Raw genomic sequence first — 17,273 nt, 5'->3', positions numbered from 1 at the left:
GCCACTTGAATTGTTTAGTTGAGGGGTCTTTGGGTTTTCCCCCTCTCTCTTTCTCTCTCCCGCTTTCAGACTCTCTGCTGCTGCAGCTGGTTTGTTTACATCAGTTCAGTGCATGGTTCAGTGTCTATGGCGCAAGGGCTTCTGGGCCATGTGTCTGCCATAGACGCGGTGCATTGTGGGGAGGTTGTGGTCCTCCAGCGGCTCGGTTCGGAATAATGTCTGCCTCGGAGGCAGCGGACGGTTCTTCCCCGGAGTTATGCCCGAGCTTCGCCGTTATCTGCTCGTTTCTGGAGCGGTATGGGGCTCTGCTGGACCTGCCGGAGGTGTCGTTCCCGGCGCTGGAGCGCAGTCTGCGGGAGAGCAGCGCGGGTGAGCCGCTCCTCCATTGTTGCTCTTCAGCCGCTTTATATGCCTTTAAAGGGCCGTTAGTTACTCTACCTGCAGGTATCGGTGTTTTTGTCGCCGTTTGTGTAGCTAAAGCGCCGTTTCTGGCGTTAATTTCGGCGTTTTGTCCAACGGAAGGTTTTATTCCGCTTTATTTACTCATCACAGCGCACAGAAACGCATTGCTGCTTTATTTGCGTTTAAATTCGGCCTTTTACTTATAGCAATAAGTTTCATTTGCACATATCTACACACATATTGAGAGGAAAGAAATAATCATGTTTATTCATAGTTAAATAATAATTTGGCGTGAATTGGTGCGATGTGAAAAGCGCGCATGCGCAGAACGTGTAAACTTCCTGCCCGCGCGCTGATAGGGAGAAATGACAATATGGGAATATTTTGATTGTCAGACTTTGGTGAAAGTTAACAGTAAGCCATTTTATTTGTGCCTGTGATGGTTTTACTGCATTATGAACGTGTTAGGTGTGTATGCGCTGAATTGACGCATGAATTGTTGAGCAGATCCCAGCATTCCCTTACAAATATGTGAGGGAATATATATAACTATAGGTTTCCCCCAAAATTCCCAAATTGTAGTACCCTAATTTACATTATAGGGCACTAATAAAAAATAGATTATATATATATATATATATATAATATATATATATATAATGTGTGTGTGTGTTTTGTTGATAGTACCAAATCCTAAATAAAAATCGTCACCCTTTACTAACTCTTATGTTGATCCTTCATAGAGTTACTAAAAAAAAGCTTTTTCTTTTTTTGGATGACCTGTCCCTTTAAATTACTGCAGTTATGTTGTAGTAACAATAAATGTACTAAAAGCTGGAACTATAGCAGCTATAGTACATTTGCTGTAGAGACAGATAAATTCTGCCAGTTGTTAACACATTTATATAAGTCCTTCAGTGAAGCATGTAGGGGACTATAGCAGTACAAGAACAACAGCAATATGAAATGGCCAGTAATGCGTTTATCATTGTGCAGCTACTTTACATGCAAATGCAATGTTTTTGCATGAATAAATAACACAATATTTGTTACAAACCATTGCAATTTTCTCAGATTTTGGTGCCCTAAAGGAGTGGTTCTTAAAACCTAAAATGGAATTACTTTCACCAATCTGTAATTTTGCCAGATTGTTGTTTATATCTTTTTAATTTTCTCTTATTTGTATTTTTTTATATATATAAATGAACTAACCGTACCTACTTGAGAAGTTGGGCCAAACACTTAAATACACCGATGTGTTACTGAATGAACAAATATTGTTTTGACTTAATAAGTCAGTTAACAATTTAATGCATTTAAATGTTATTTTATGATGTGTAATTCTTTTAATCCACCAACTGATTTACAGACTACTTGAGATCAATCAAAGACAACACTTTGTGAACTACTGAGCTAAAACCTTACAATTGTTATTGTGTTATGGCTGTGTAAATTCTAATTCTGCTTCTAACTCGGTGTGCCTAGTACCAAAACTTCTTGTGGACCTTCACGTGAAGTTACTGAGGAAAATTGGCAAGTCCGTGTCTGCAGACAGATGGGAGAAGAATCTCACTAAGGTGAGTAAATCAGTGTGAATTAAGTATTAAGTGACTCCTCATATGCCGCACATTCTGCTTTTAACAATCACTTGAAACTGCTGTGATTTATGGATCATTTCCATAATGAATATGTGAATAGCTATGAGCACAGTGAGCAAATGACATTCAATATTAGTCTCACCAGTGTTTAATTTTTGATGGCTTTATTCCTCTGTAGATCTGTCAGGAGTTTAACACCACATGGGCATGGGAGCTGGAAAAGAAAGGTTATCGAGAGATGACAGTGGAGTGTAAGACAGGAATACTGAAGGTAAAATGGGAAAATCTTTAATGTCACATCACTGGAATAATTTGCACTAGAACTTAATATTCATTCGTTAAACCTGTTGTTGCATTTATGTATTTCTTTTTTATCAACCGAATGTAACTTGATAATGCTTTGTTTTTCAAACAGTACTTGTGCGAATGCCAGTTTGATGACAATGTCAAGTTTAAAACCACTATCAATGAAGAAGATCCGGATAAAATGCGTCTTCAGCCCATCGGCAAAGACAAAGATGGCCTCATGTACTGGTTCCAGATAGATCAAGACCATAATGTTAGGGTCTATGTGGAAGAACAGGATGATCTGGATGGGTCATCCTGGAAGTGTATAGTAAGGTAGGCATTAATTTCCAGTGTAATTAAATTCACTTTCTGGATTAAATGCATTTATCTTCTCTCCCTGTTCTGGATGGCTGTTAATCTGTCAGAAAAAACAATAATGACAATAACCGATACATCTTTTAAACAAAATTCTTTATTTTCTATTTCAGAAATAGAGATGACCTAGCTCAAATCCTTGGACTGTTGAAGACTCACATTGATCCAGCCCTTTTAGTAAAGAAGGATCAGGAGGTGTGCTCGTCTAGTAACAGTCCAAACCCAGACAATGAAGAGAATAAGAAGAAAGAGGGAGCTGAAGGTATCTAAAAAGAAAAAGTAATATTTAGTATTGACTGAACACAGATTAATGGTTTGTTTTGTATCGGTTTTGTATTTGTAAATCTGTATTTTTGACTTCTAGTGGAATTCAGAGATGAGAAGTCACAAAATGATTTGTCCGCATCTGAAAATAAGGAAAATATCTTGGAGAAGGACAGTGCAAAGCAAGAAGATGCAGAGACCACAGATGCTTTGTTGGAAAAAGGCTTGAAGGTGAAGGAAGAGCTACAGAAACATTCAGAGACGGCAGATGGCACTGGTGTTATTACTGGATCGATCAAGGAAGAGCCACAGGATGAGGAGGACAAAGCCAAGGACTTGTCAGCACCTTCACAAAATGCGGAACAGGCAGAGGACGCGAAAAGAAAAACTCTAGAAGAGACTCAGAGAGCTTTGAAAAATGACCATCAAGCTAAAATCCCCCTGAAAAAGCGGGAAATGAAACTAAGTGAAGACTTAGATAGCAACAGCATGGTAGTACGAAATGCTCCGGTGAAAGAATCACAGACATGTTTTGATGACAGCAGATCAAGTGCTGAAAAGATCAACGGCCATGTCCCTCACTTTACACCGTCTGAGAGTGAAACGCAAAAAGGGTCAGAAAGTCTTCAAAAAGAAAGCACAGAAGAGAACATGTTAGAAAATCTCCCTCTTGTTTCAGATGAATCCAAAGAGGGAAAGGATGACCAGACGGTAGAGAAGATAGAAACAAATGAAAGCAGATCATGTGCTGAAGAGCAGATGGAGGTGGAGAAGCCGGAGGAATCCTGTGCTGTCATTGCAGAAGAGAACAAAGAAAAATCTGAAACTTCTCAATCTCACGAAAAGACCCCTGGAGAAGAAAAGCCCTCATCATTAAGTGAACAGTCAGAAAAGACACCTGGTTCTGAAGAAGTGACTGACAATAAAAAATCTCCCAATAGTAGCAATATGGATGCTACTGAAGTAAATACATCAACACTGCCTGAAGAATCAATGAAAGATCTCCCGAACAAAGAGTCAACAAAATATCTTGCAAGAGACGAGTCAGTGAAAATTCCTTTAAAAGATGAGCCAGCAAAAGATCAGTCCATGAAACATCTCTTAGAAGAAGAGACATCAGTTGAAAAGTCAATGAAAGACTTCTCGAAAGAAGCAATGAGAGATCTCCCAAACACCGAATCAACAAAAGATTTTACAAGAGAAGGTTTGCTGAAAGATATTCCAAAAGATGAGCCAGCAAAAGAAGAGTCGATTAAAGATCTCTCGAAAGGAGAGACATCAAAAGAAGAGTCAATAAAAAAAACCTCAAATGAACAATCCAAGAAAAATCTTGCAGAAGAGGAGTCACAGAAAGTTCTCACAGAAGAAAGTCAGCAATCTCCCAAAGACTCCAATAAAGACCATGAAAAACCAGATCCAACTGCTTCCATGCCAATGGAAACTGAGCCATTCCAGTCATCTAAAACAGAGGAGTCCTCTTCCCATGAAGTAATCAAACCACATTCTGGCGCAGAAAAGTCAGAGAATGCTGAAGAAACCAAACCTCGTCACAGCTTAGAAGACACCACCACAGAAAAAGAACCAACTTCCATTGTCTTATCTGAAACTGAAAAACAGTGTTTGTCTGAAGGAGACAAATTCTCAACCAATGGAGAAAGTGAGTCCATTGCCTCTAAACCTTCTGAAGATTCAGATGGCCCTCAAGTCAAAGCGCGAGAGCAGTCTGCCTCCCCTAAGTCAGCATCAAGTAATCTTGAAAAATCATCTGTTTCTGATTCAACGAATAAGCGGAGCACACCAAAAACCACAGAGAAAGAAGACGGCGAGGAAAAATGTGATACAGCTGAAACTGATAAAAACGAGAATTTGGAAACGTCAAAAGACAAGGATGAAAAGGGTGAAGCTGCAAACAGATCTGAAGATTTTGCAGTGAAAAAATCAGAGGAAGTTAAAGCTACAGAACAACCCAATGAAATCAACAGTTCAGAGAAACCTTCCTCTGATAGAGACCACGAAAAGGAACCAGATTCAGAGGAAGGGAACAAAGAGATCAGTAAAGTTAATAAAATTCAGTCAGCTGTTGAGGAGGAATGTGATATAACAAAAGCAAGTAAGGAACCCGATGTTCCTGTAGATCAAAACACCACCTCAAGCAAACAATCTAAGCAAGAAAGAACTTCTGAAGAACGTGACGCTTCTGGTGATGTTCAAGAAAAAAGCAACGCTGCTGTGAAAAGCAGTAAAAGACCAGGGCGGCCTCCAAAGAAAGCTCAGGAGAGTCAGGATGAGGATAAAACAGGGGATGAACAAGAAGAAATGGGACGACAGGAAGGGATTCGCATGAAGATCAAAATCCCAGCTCACAGGCGAAAGAGAGAACTTCAGAGAGAAGAGGTGAGGGGAGATTCAGAGTCTGAGGTGACTGATGGCAGGTGCTTGAGGAGATCTCCGAGAATCTGCAGACCCACCGCTAAAGTTGTAGAGATCCAGGACAGGAGGGCAGAGCGGAAGCAGGCCACTCCTGTGTCAGAGAAAGAAAAGGATGACAACGAAGACAAAGAGGATGAGGATTCTGTACAGAGGAAACCAAGGAAAGCTGAGCCAGATGGCCAAACAAAACCAAAGGTGTGTGTTCCTTTTTTTTACATTTAGAATACCTTTGCCATTTTCTGACGCTCATTTAAAGTTAATCTTTTAAAGCACGATTAATAACAGTTAAATGTGTCTTTAGTAAATCTCAAAATAAATATCCACTTATCATACTGTACATTGCAATGTTGTCAGGACTAAATTAACTTGTAGCAATAAAATTATTCATTTTAGTTTTTGTTTTTTAATTTCCATTTATTTAGGTAAAATTGTGTAGAATTAATATCTGCAATTTATTGGCCATAACATGAGAAAACATACCAGTAAAACAGTAACATTGTGATGTATTTTTTCCTGTGATGCAGAGCTGAATTTTCAGCAGCCATTACTCCAGTCTTCAGTGTCACATGATCCTTCAAAATCATTCATAAATGATGGTTAGGTGCTTAAGAAACATTTCTTATGATTACCAGTGTTGAAAACAGTTGTGCTGCTTAATATTTTGGTGGAAACTAGATATTATTTTCAGGATTCTTGGTCTTTTGTAGCATTACAAATGTCTTTATTATGATTTTGGTCAATTTACTATTTTTTACTCACCCCAAACGTTTGAATGGTAGAGATTTACTTGATCATAGCTGCGGGTCATTCACAGTGTAACTCAATATTCAACAGGCGGGGAGACGTCGGAAACGACAACCATGGTCTCGCATGAGACGTAAAAAGAAATGTTCTGACGATGATGATGACGAGGAGACCGAGAGTGAGGAAGAGGAGACAGAGGAGGATGACAGCGATGAAGATTTCAAGGTAGAGAAGACCAGGAAGAGAAGGAGAAACCGAAACCGAGAGAGGAACAGCTCTGACTCCTCTACCTCTTCATCAGAAGATGATCAACCCAATGACGACCCCTGCAAACACTGTGGCCTTCCCAACCATCCCGAGCTGGTGTGGCACACTTCTGCAAAATATCTTCATCTTCTTACAGTTACAGTCAGAAGTGCTGCTTTTAACCTCTCATTTCTGTTCCCCAAGATACTCCTGTGTGATTCCTGTGACAGCGGCTACCACACTGCCTGTCTGCGGCCTCCGCTCATGATCATACCAGATGGGGAATGGTTCTGCCCCCCCTGCCAGCATGTGAGTCAATTCAGATTTCAAGAATCCCTTTACAGAAATACACCATCCTGGCTATTCAAATGCTGATACTCTATTTCTCTTCCAGAAGCAACTTTGCGACAGGCTCGAGGAGCAATTGCAGAATTTGGATGCAGTCCTTAAAAAGAAAGAACGTGCAGAACGGAGGTAAATAAAGAGATATTTAGACCAGCTCAAGTGAATTAGTGTGAACCAGTTGCAGAAAAGTTTATGAATTAAATCCCGTTAACCTCTATCAGTCTGTTAACAATTTACTGTGCAGTGGCATGATGGCCTATATAAGAAATCATTGTAATTCTTCCCTCACAGGAAAGAGCGACTGATGTATGTTGGCATCAGTCTAGAGAACATCATCACACCCTCTGTAAGTGCCTACAGTGCTTATTGAAATTAATGAATTTCTAATCGTGAATACAATTATGGATGCCACAATTCCATAATCGTTTAGTCCATTTATTCTGCATGCTTAAGATGCTTTTTTTTTCTTTCTATATGTTATCTTAACAAAAGAAGAGCACTTAAAAAATATAAAATGTAACCAATCTGCTGTCACAAAGCTAAACCTAAGCATTGGAATTACATTTTTTACATTTTAAGCTATTTTTAATTATGAAGAAATATTTGGAGTACTTTAAATTCTATAATACATATTCATTATTTACAATGCTGTTCAAAAGTTTGGTGTTAGTATACTTTTTGTTTTAGAAAGATGTAGCTGGAGGCTGCATTTATTTGATCAAAAATACAGTAAAAACAGCAATATCAAAAGATTAAAATTGAAAATATCTGTTTTCTATTTTAATATATGTAAAATTTAATTTATTCCTGTGATGTCTTCAGTGTCATAATATGCTGATTTGCTGCTCATGAAACATTTCTAATTATCATCAATGAAAACAGTTGTGCTGCTTAATATTTTTTTGGAAGCTGATCTTTTTTTTCAGTATTCTTTGATGAACAGAAGTAAAAAATAAAAAAAAAACAGCATTTATTTGACATCAAAAAACTTTACTGTTACATTTGATCAATTAAATGAATCAAAGTATTAATCTCTTATTAAAAAATCTTACCCCAAAATTTTCAGTGGTTGTATACCTCTGTAGTAAAACTTTGTACACACATGTCCTCCACTGTCCTCATTTGTAAGTCGCTTTGGATAAAAGCGTCTGCTAAATGAATAAATGTAATGTAAATATATATATATATATATATATATATATAATCTAATATACGGTATATACACACATACATACACACACACACACACACACATACATATATATATAATTTTTTATTGTTTTATTCATTCATTTTGAAGGTTGAAGTGGAGGAAGAAAAGGAGGAGCTGGTGAAAGAGAAGAAAGATGTAAAGAAGAGAAAAAGTTGGGGACGGAGATCAACCAGGGCCAAGAAATATATAAGCTACAGGTATGTGAATCAGCTTACTTACATAATCATTATTATCTAACGCCGTTTACACATGGGAGTTGTTAACTTTTTATTGTTATATTTTTGGCAGATTTGATGAATTTGATGAAGCGATCGAAGAGGCAATCGAGGAAGACATTAAAGAGGCAGAGGGTGGAGGTAGGGGAGCATTTTCATACATCACACTAGTGTTGATTTTAAAGCTTTAAGATGGGAGATTAGACTGGCCAAATGTGTCAACACAGGAGCAGGCCGGGGTAAGGACATGGCGAACATCACAGGCCACAGAGAGAAGGACATCTCCACCATCCTACAAGAGGATGGGAAGGAGAATGGACGGCCGCGGCGAACCAGTGCAGCTCAGAAGAAGAAGCGACGGCGGCTCAACGATCTAGACAGCGACAGCACAGTGGACGAAGAAGAGAGCGAAGATGAGTTCCGTCTCAGTATCAGGTAATGTTAAACTGCTTTTAATTTAAGATAAGTACAGAATCCTGCCAATGAAATAACACTTACTCTGCTCTGATTGGTCAGCAGTTCAGAGGATGAGGAGTGTGTGGCCTCTGATAATGAGGCAGAGAGCGAAGCAGAAGTCCCTTCCTATGAAGACAGTGACTTTGGGAGTGAGGCTGACCGCCCGCGGAGGAGACAGCCGCCGCGCAGGAGACGCAAACCGAGAGGATACTCTGATGAGGAGGAGCTGGAAACTGACGAAGAGGAGGAAGAGGAGATGGGTGAGGCATTTATAAAAAAAATTAATAATAATATTTTAATACGAAAAATTATACTAAATATGCAACCCTGTTATGTATTCTGACAGTTTTTTTATATTGCATAATTTTTTTTATGTAGTTTTTGTTTGTTTAAAAATAAATAAAAAATTACAAATTAAGAGTTGCAGATAATTAAAAGTAAAAGCTGGTTTAATATTTATGTTTGAACTGATGAGGTAGACAAATAATGTTTTCTGAAGGCTAAAAAAATTTGGATAAAATTTTTTAGTTTTAAGAAAAAATTTATTTATTTTACCATACTTGTTTGGGGTGTAATAATATACCAGTGCCACATAACCAGAGGTGGAAAGAGTACAAAAATATTCTACTCAAGTAAAAGTACCATTACATTAATGAAATTTTACTTAAGTACAGGTAAAAGTACCAGTCTAAAAATCTACTCAAGTAAAAGTAAAAAGTAGCTCATTTAAACTTTACTCAGAGTAAAAATTACTTAGTTACATTTTAACAGTGGGAGGGAGTCAAAAATGGGACAGACCAAGGGTGTCAAACTCAGTTCCTGGAGGGCCACAGTCCTGCAAAGTCTAGATATAACCCTAATTAAACACACCTGATCCAGCTAATCTAATCATTTAGGTTTATTTGAAAACTACATGATATGTGTGCTGGAGCAGGGTTAGAACTAAACTCTGCAGGGCTATGGCCCTCCAGGAACTGAGTTTGACCCCTGGGATAGGTCTATTAATCTCAAACTAGTTGTTTTTAATCAAAGGAATCAGTTATTTAGAATAATAAAACATTTGGGCTGTTAACAGGCAAATCAGTATCAACAAACTCATCTTTTAATGCAGAGGAAATGCAGAAGATTCATTGGAAGTGGCATTTAGATGTATTACACTGTTTAGTGCAGGACAAGAATGCATTTAACCTGCAGTTACAAATGCATGAATAATGTTTTGATATACAAGACATAAAATGTTGAATACTCATTTGAAATGATAAGAAATTAATTATTTAAAAAAAATCAAAAGATACTTTAAATGTGAAATTAAAATGGCCAGTATCTGTCAGCAAGTCACTGTTAATAAGTGAGTCATTGCGATTGAACCGAATCATTTAAACGGTTGATTCATTCAGGAACGAAACATGTCACGTTGCTCAGAGACGCAAAACTGTGCTTTGGTGGCTGTGTTTGGAATTATTTTCTGTTGTAGAAATAGAGCTAAAAAGGCAATATGGTGTCTAAAACGCAAGTCTCTTAATTAACTTGTTTACTGAACTGTTATATATATGTATGTATATATTCATGATGATTTTTGGAGGAAACGATGGCATTCTTTATGTGATTTTGATTTAATATATGAAATTATATAAATATGTGAATTTTCTGCCCCTATATCTTCAATTTTGTGATCATTCTAAATGCATTTTAGGAGACTGAATCACACAGTGAAAGAACGCACTATAAATGCGCGCGCACATCATTAAAACAAAAATAGCACACTCCTCACCACGGTCTTTTTAGCTAATTTGTGCAAAACCTCTTGCTAAAATGTCAAAGCTTCATTTTAACCACCAATGCAACGATGCAATTATTTAGCTTACCTCTACATTCTTGCGCAGGGTTGATGTTTTGTCGAGATTTTATAAGCTGCTAGTTTGGTCTTCCTAGGCAAGTACAGCTTACACTGCATAATAGAGCATACATATGACCAGGGGTTCACTTCATTTCCTTCGAGTTCAACTGCAGAATATGACGGGGTTTCGTTTTCAGCGGTGTCTGCACCACTAACGCCTGTTTTGACCGTCTGCATCTTTCTTGTGATTTTAGCGCCAGTTTGCCCTCCTGCCCATTATTTACTGACGTAGTTTCCAGGGAGCGATTTTTTTTTTTTTTACTCAGTAATTAATGTGTTTCAAAATGTAGCGAAGTACAATACTTCAAACAAAATATACTTAAGTAAAAGTAAAATTACAGATTTAAAAAATTACTTTAAAAAGTATTAGTACACAAAAAAGCTACTCAATTACAGTAACGCGAGTAAATGTAATTCGTTACTTTCCACCTCTGCACATAACGCACTGAAACATATTCTTTTACAGTCGTGTTCTCATTATAATTTTGTTAAGCCTATATGACAGATTTGTTATGCAGAGGTTGCCCTTAATGGTACCTTCCTTTTCAAAGTGATTCAAGCAATTCAAAACCATTATGGGTGTACACGTTTGAAGTGTCTCAGCAGGGGGTGGAGTAGGCCAAGAGAGTATCTCTGAATTTTGGTTTGGATTGAATATCGTTTCACCACTGGTACTTATGGTTTGCTGTTTGTTTACTGATATATTTCCATGTTTGTTTATCTTGTTTTGTGTGTATATCATTGTGTGTGGGGGATTTGCATGCAGCAACGGAAGGCTCTAGTGAATTCAGTGACAGCGATCTGGACATCCGCTGTCGGCGGTCTTATCGGAGTCGTAAGCAAGAGGTGAATTACTGTGAAAGTTCAGATTCTGACGGCTCACAGGCCAGCACCAACAAAGACAAAAAGAAGAAACGAAGACGTCTTTCCAGCTCTGACAGTGAAGGTGCTGTTCACATCAGAAGATATTCACTGCATAAGGCTTATTTTTGTTATATATGACCCTGGATCACAAAACCAGGCTGAAGTGTCAATCTTTCGAAATTAAGATTTATACATCATCTGAAAGCTGAATAAATAAGCTTTCAATTGGTTTGTTAAGATAGGACAATATTTGAATAGATACACCTATTTGAAAATCTGGAATCTGAGAATGGAAAATAAAATCCAAATACTAAGAAAATCACCTTTAAAGTTGGTCCAAATTAATTCTTAGCAATGCATATTACTAATAAAAAATTACGTTTTGATATATTTACAGAGGGAAATGTACAAAATATCTTCATGGAACATAATCTTTACTAAATAACTTTTTTTTTGTTTTGTTTTCGTACAGTGTTTTTTTTTTGCTTTTGCTAAAAATATACCCCGGCAATTTAGGGCTGGTTTTGTGGTCCAGGGTCACATATGACATTGACCTCTATATTATAATTATTATGATTTTATCATTATCTTATAACATATCGCTAGAATTACTAGTGATATACTGACACAAGTTTTTCAATAGCTGGTAGTAATATATAGAAACCTGGATTTCTGATATGTACATAATCTACACTACTGTTAAAAAGTTTAAGAGATTTATTTTTAATTTTTTAAAGAAATTATTACTTTTATTCAGCAAGGATGCATTAAATGAATCTAATTTTACAGGAAAGACATATTGCATGTTACAAAAGATTTTATTTCAAGTAAATGCTGTTCTTTTGATGTTTCTATTAATCAAAGAATTAAAAAAAATCACAAAAATATTAAATGGCACAACTGTTTTCAACATTGATAATAATCAGAAATGTATCTTGAGCAGACTGAAGACTGGAGTAATGCTGTAAATTCAGTTTTGCCATCACAGGAAGAAAAATTGTTTACAAAAGTTTACATGACTATATTTTTTTTATCAAATTAATACAACCTTGGTGAGCATAAGAAACTTTTTTAAAATATAGGAAATCTCACTGACCTTAAACTTGAATTATAGTATATAATACATATGTTTATGTTTATATATACTTCTGTATTAATATATGCTCAGTACTTAAAAAAATACAAAATATGGATCATACTTGTTGATGTATAGTTGATAAAGATTCAGTTTTTTCTGTTAGTTTGATGCATGACGCATAACAAATGATTTTATTGTCTTTTGCTCCTCCAGTTAGTTTCCAGTCAGCTGAATCTGATGAAGAGGACAGGAAACCCAAGAAGATAAGAGCTGACTCATCCGAGGAAGAATCCAGAAAACGTTGCAGACGCCTATCCCTTAAACGCCGGAGGGAGTCAGAGGATGATGATGATGACAACGATTCGGACGAATCGGAGGAAGAAGAGCGGCCCGTCCGGAAGCGCGTGAACCGCATCGACTCTGACGACAGCGAGAGTGAAGAGGAGGTGAAGAAGAGCCCATCGGAAAAAGAGACAGAGGAGACCGTTGGCAAAGGGCCCAGTCCACTGGACTACAACTTAGTGGAGCTTCCTCCAACTAACGGACAGAGCCCGATAAAGAGTTTGGAGGGTCTCATGCCACGACCTGGGGTGGGAGTGATATCTAAAAATGGCAACGCCCCATCAGCTGTAACCATAGCGCCAAATGGCATGGAGATTGCTGCGCAGGACGAGGATGAGGATGACCTTTTGGGCGTCACAGACCTCGTAGACTATGTATGCAACAGTGAACAGTTATAACCTTGTATTCTTTTTCTTTTTTACATTTTATTCTTATTTTCCGACCCTCATCCTGTTTTCACCAGTCAGCACGGATCACGTCAACAGTCCCTGTTAATCGTGCCAGCAGAACAGATCAGGGACAAATCAGGTGGAACATTAATAATAGCTGTAAATATTTTACTGAGCAAAAGTATCAAGGGAAGGACAACGCAATCCTTCTAAGAGACACTCCCTGAGATATTCCTTCTGAAGTATCGTTTGCGTTCGATGAGAGCGATCGGTCTCAAACACACCCTCTCTGGAAACAACCTCTAAAACCTCTTTTTACACTAATCACACAGCCATGCTCACACTCACATGTCTGACGTAGAGACATTTGTCGAGTTTGATCTCCACTGCTCTGTTGCACATTACAAAGAGAACCGGAAGTGGGTAGAGTCAGTACAAAGGGGGTGGAGTCTTCATTGTAGTGACGTTCCAGACATCGCTAAATATCTTTATCCTTTGTTTCCTCTCCGAGGCCATTTTTAATCGTTCATCTTTTATAATCTAATTGGAGTGGAAGTTTAATTTCTACCGACTGGTTTCATAATGTCATTTGATGGCGAGAAAAAAAAAAGTTTTTATTATGTGAGGTCATTATAAGCTTTGTTTTGTTATACTATTTATTATAAAATTGTCATTTGTACCTGAAATAATCGCTTGGTTGTACAGTTGCTCACACCATTTGAGTAAAAGATTCCTGGAAGTTTCTAAGAGATGTCTAATGGTGGAAAATCGCTCATATACTTACGCCAACATACTAATAAATTCTGTTGCTTTGGACTGTTTTAGCACCACATTTTGATTTGAATCCAAACACTATTTACTCTGGCAGCTTTTCAATGCATCAAATGCCAAATCTTCCACTCGCGGATGATAAAATGCTGTGGACTCTCACCCACACCGATGCACGATGTTTGTTTTTCTGAGGGATTTCTTGAAGTTTAGTGCTGATCATCTCATTTTAATGCAGAAATTCCATCTAATGGATTCTTCTTTGCCCATCGTGTCCAGCTTATTTCTGTTTCAGTGCACTATATTCATTTTCTTTATATGAATATAATTATTGTAATGTTTTCCTTTTGTTTTTAAGTATACTAATGATGTGTATGATTTGTTTTGTTCTTCATCAATTACAAAGCAATACATTTTTCTTACAAAACATGCAGGAAGAGATCCATCATCTCCTGGTTTTGTCTATTTTTTTAAAGACCGAAATTCATGTTGCTGCTCATATTCAAATGATTTCTGACCCTTCCGAGAGCAGCGTGATGTGAGATGACCCTCTGAGACGTAAGAACGTGTCTTAGAAAGTGTATAAGTGTGTAAATCTGTAGTTTTCTGCTGTAACATATTAGAAGCATTTTTAAATCATTTAAAGTATACATAGCAGTCCTTTTATGATTGCAGCTGTTTATAATTTGTTTTTAGGTACATTTGTACCACTCCAAAGTGGGCACGTCTGTCTTTTTTCATTAGTGCGTTTTCGATTTCAGTTTTGTCTTCTTTGAGAGTTTTCACTCTCTGTCTCATTTCCACTGATTGTTAAAACATTTCTGAGAATAGTCTATTCTCAGAGAAAAAGGCATTCTGATATAAAGCCCAACAGACAGTTTAATTGTTTCGATGTCAGCATTGATCGACAAAAGCGGTGTAAAAATGTCTTGTACATTAATGTTTATGCTTGGCATGCACATATATTATAGTCTGATTTATTTGCTGTTGCAGCATTAGGGCATCAGATTTTGAAAATAAAACTTCCCAGATTTTTTTTTTTTTAGAAATACAGTTTTAGACATGCTAAGACCAAGAGCATCATTAGGTGCTAGACCGCAATGCATTTCTCCTAAGGTGGTCTATTAACAGTATTGGGCCATTGTTTAATTCCTGTGTAATTTAAAAATCAAAGGTACAGACATCCATTTAAAACTGAGGCCCAGCTTCTAATGACACAGTATATCTGGTTAATTTGATATCATGTAATGAGAGATGCCAACAGCAGTGTTTGAAGATATTTGGCTGATGTAGTTTGACAGCAGATGGGCAGATGCAGTCTGGTTTTAGCTATTAGAGTCGTCCTTTGTGTTTGTCTGTTCCTCTTTTGGATGTTTTTGTTAACTGTATTGTAATTTCTTTCATATGATTTATTATCTTGTACATTTGTCATAATAAAAATGAAATGAAACCTGTGTAATACTTTTATATGTGCAAAGATTCTTCTTGTGTTTAGTTATGGCAATCGGCTTTTACGTTTTCTGTTTATTAGAGCTAATTGACAACGTAATGGCATGCAAGTTATTGTGACTGATGCACTTTTGATGTTAATATTTTGCAAAGGGTGTTTTGCAAATATGAAGCCATTTTGTAGAGGTGTAATATTTTCTCCTGGGATGTGTTTTTCCAGTTAATTGTAGATATCAACAGTAATAGGCAAGAGAAGAGAACACTGAACACAAGGTGGGTGTTAAGCTAAGATGAAGCTGATATATATATATATATATATATATATATATATATATATATATATATACAAATAATCATCCTCCCAACCTGTTCAGGCTGGTCTATAGCTGATTTTAGTGGTTTTATCTTTCGCCCAGAATCGACGTTTTGATCAGACCAAGTGCTTTTGTTAACATACATAACTCTTATTATGAGATCTGCTAACATGGAGACCAGCTGTGATGAGGATTTACTCGTTCGGATCTCATTACGGCCGAGTCTGAGCGGAATACTAATGCTGCTCTCTGCATATTAACTGTCCTCACATATTCAAACTTTTAAGTTTGTATAGAAGAATGAGTGTTAGGGATGGAGAATAGAGCATGAGGGTGATGGGAGGGTCGTGTGAGAACCCTCTGAATTTGGCCAATTCAAAAAAGCACACTTGTTTTGGTGAAATACTTAAGGCTTGATGATTACATGTAAATTCATGGGCCATTTTCTTCTTGCTTTATGTGTCACGGTCTTTTCTATTGAAGATAGGCTAATAACCCACGGTTTATTTTAAATATTTGTCAAGTAAATAAATCCAGAACTCAGTTTTATGCAGTCAAACTGTCTGTCAGTCAAACTATATTTTAACATATATAGAGGGTTTTGACGGCGCGCCATCAGACCGGAAGTCGGCCATGTTGGAGGCACTCCAGGTTAGCCTTTTACTGCCTCGGAATGATAAAAAAAAAAAATCTAAATTTCTCTCTCGCAATTCTTTCCCCCACTGAACTGTGAGTTGTAAATTGTGAGATAAAAGTCCCTATTATCTTTGAGATTTTTTTATTCAGTTGCGAAATGAACTGGGAGATTAAAACGTCACAGGTAGGCCTTCTTTTTTATTTGGTGGCGGAAATGGGCTTCCATAGTTAAGAGCTTTAAACTTTAATTTAAAACTTTTAAGAGCTAATGTAACATAGGCTACATTTTATTTTTTTTATCAACAAATGTCCGGTTTTTGAATATAAAAAATGTTTGTTTTTACAAATGTTACGAAAATTTGAATTTTTATAATTTTGCAAACATCACGGGAATGTTATTTATATTCTGAACGTTCTGAAACAAGTAGGTCTAACGTTTAAAAAACGGAATTCAAAAACGTATAAATAACGTTTTAACTGAACGAACATTCTATTAATGTTACTGAGGCACAGTCATAGAGCATTGGGTTAACAGCGCAAAAGATCGTGGGTTCAATTCCCAGGGAACACACATACTGGTAAAAAAAAAAAGTGTAGCACTGTAAGTTGCTTTAGATAAAAGCGTCTGCTAAATGCATAAATGTACTGAAAGAATGGTTGCTCATAACTTTGAAAGAAACTTGTCGGGACAGAAAATCCTTCTTGGGCAAATTTGACCTCATTAAGGTGGATCTGCTCCATATTAGTGCCATTAACTCTTTAGTTCCTCTATAAGATGAACCATTCCCCAGTGTGTGAACTGGGAAGTGTCTTTTGATTTATTTTGATTCTGTTCCTCCAAACGGCCTTGAACCAAACATGCAGCTTCATGCTTTCAGAGTAAATGTCTGTCCTTGAATAACTATCCCTGTGTCCCATGTGCATACTATCCACCCTATCTGCCCTAAATAGTATTGAAAA

General features: G+C 37.1%; 1 protein-coding gene across 2 annotated transcripts; it reads left to right on the top strand.

The window, feature by feature from the left end:
- The first annotated feature begins 125 nt into the window (after positions 1-125).
- LOC132132749 (remodeling and spacing factor 1-like) lies at positions 126-15,373 on the top strand. 2 transcript variants are annotated; one of them, XM_059545264.1, is made up of 16 exons: positions 126-369; positions 1,888-1,979; positions 2,179-2,271; positions 2,416-2,621; positions 2,777-2,925; positions 3,028-5,552; positions 6,192-6,464; positions 6,552-6,656; positions 6,742-6,821; positions 6,984-7,038; positions 7,993-8,102; positions 8,194-8,261; positions 8,348-8,555; positions 8,637-8,836; positions 11,240-11,419; positions 12,629-15,373. In XM_059545264.1, the coding sequence occupies exons 1-16, from the start codon at positions 216-218 to the stop codon at positions 13,153-13,155; spliced, it is 5,025 nt and encodes a 1,674-aa protein (XP_059401247.1). In that variant the 5' UTR covers positions 126-215; the 3' UTR covers positions 13,156-15,373. The 2 variants fall into 2 exon arrangements, with proteins under 2 accessions (XP_059401247.1, XP_059401248.1); XM_059545265.1 differs by having other exon boundaries at positions 127-369; positions 8,640-8,836.
- The last annotated feature ends 1,900 nt before the right edge of the window (positions 15,374-17,273 follow it).

Source organism: Carassius carassius, chromosome 49 (assembly GCF_963082965.1).
Source record: "Carassius carassius chromosome 49, fCarCar2.1, whole genome shotgun sequence".
NCBI classification, from domain to species: Eukaryota; Metazoa; Chordata; class Actinopteri; order Cypriniformes; family Cyprinidae; genus Carassius; species Carassius carassius.
Note: the sequence above shows the minus strand (reverse complement) of the source record. Positions and strands in the feature narration are given on the sequence as shown.

Excerpts from the sequence above, each read along its gene's own strand:
- LOC132132749 (XM_059545264.1), top strand. The coding sequence starts at position 216 with ATGTCTGCCTCGGAGGCAGCGGACGGTTCTTCCCCGGAGTTATGCCCG. Across the intron at positions 1,980-2,178 it reads GGGAGAAGAATCTCACTAAG|ATCTGTCAGGAGTTTAACAC; the intron begins GTGAGTAAATCA and ends ATTCCTCTGTAG. Across the intron at positions 5,553-6,191 it reads ATGGCCAAACAAAACCAAAG|GCGGGGAGACGTCGGAAACG; the intron begins GTGTGTGTTCCT and ends AATATTCAACAG.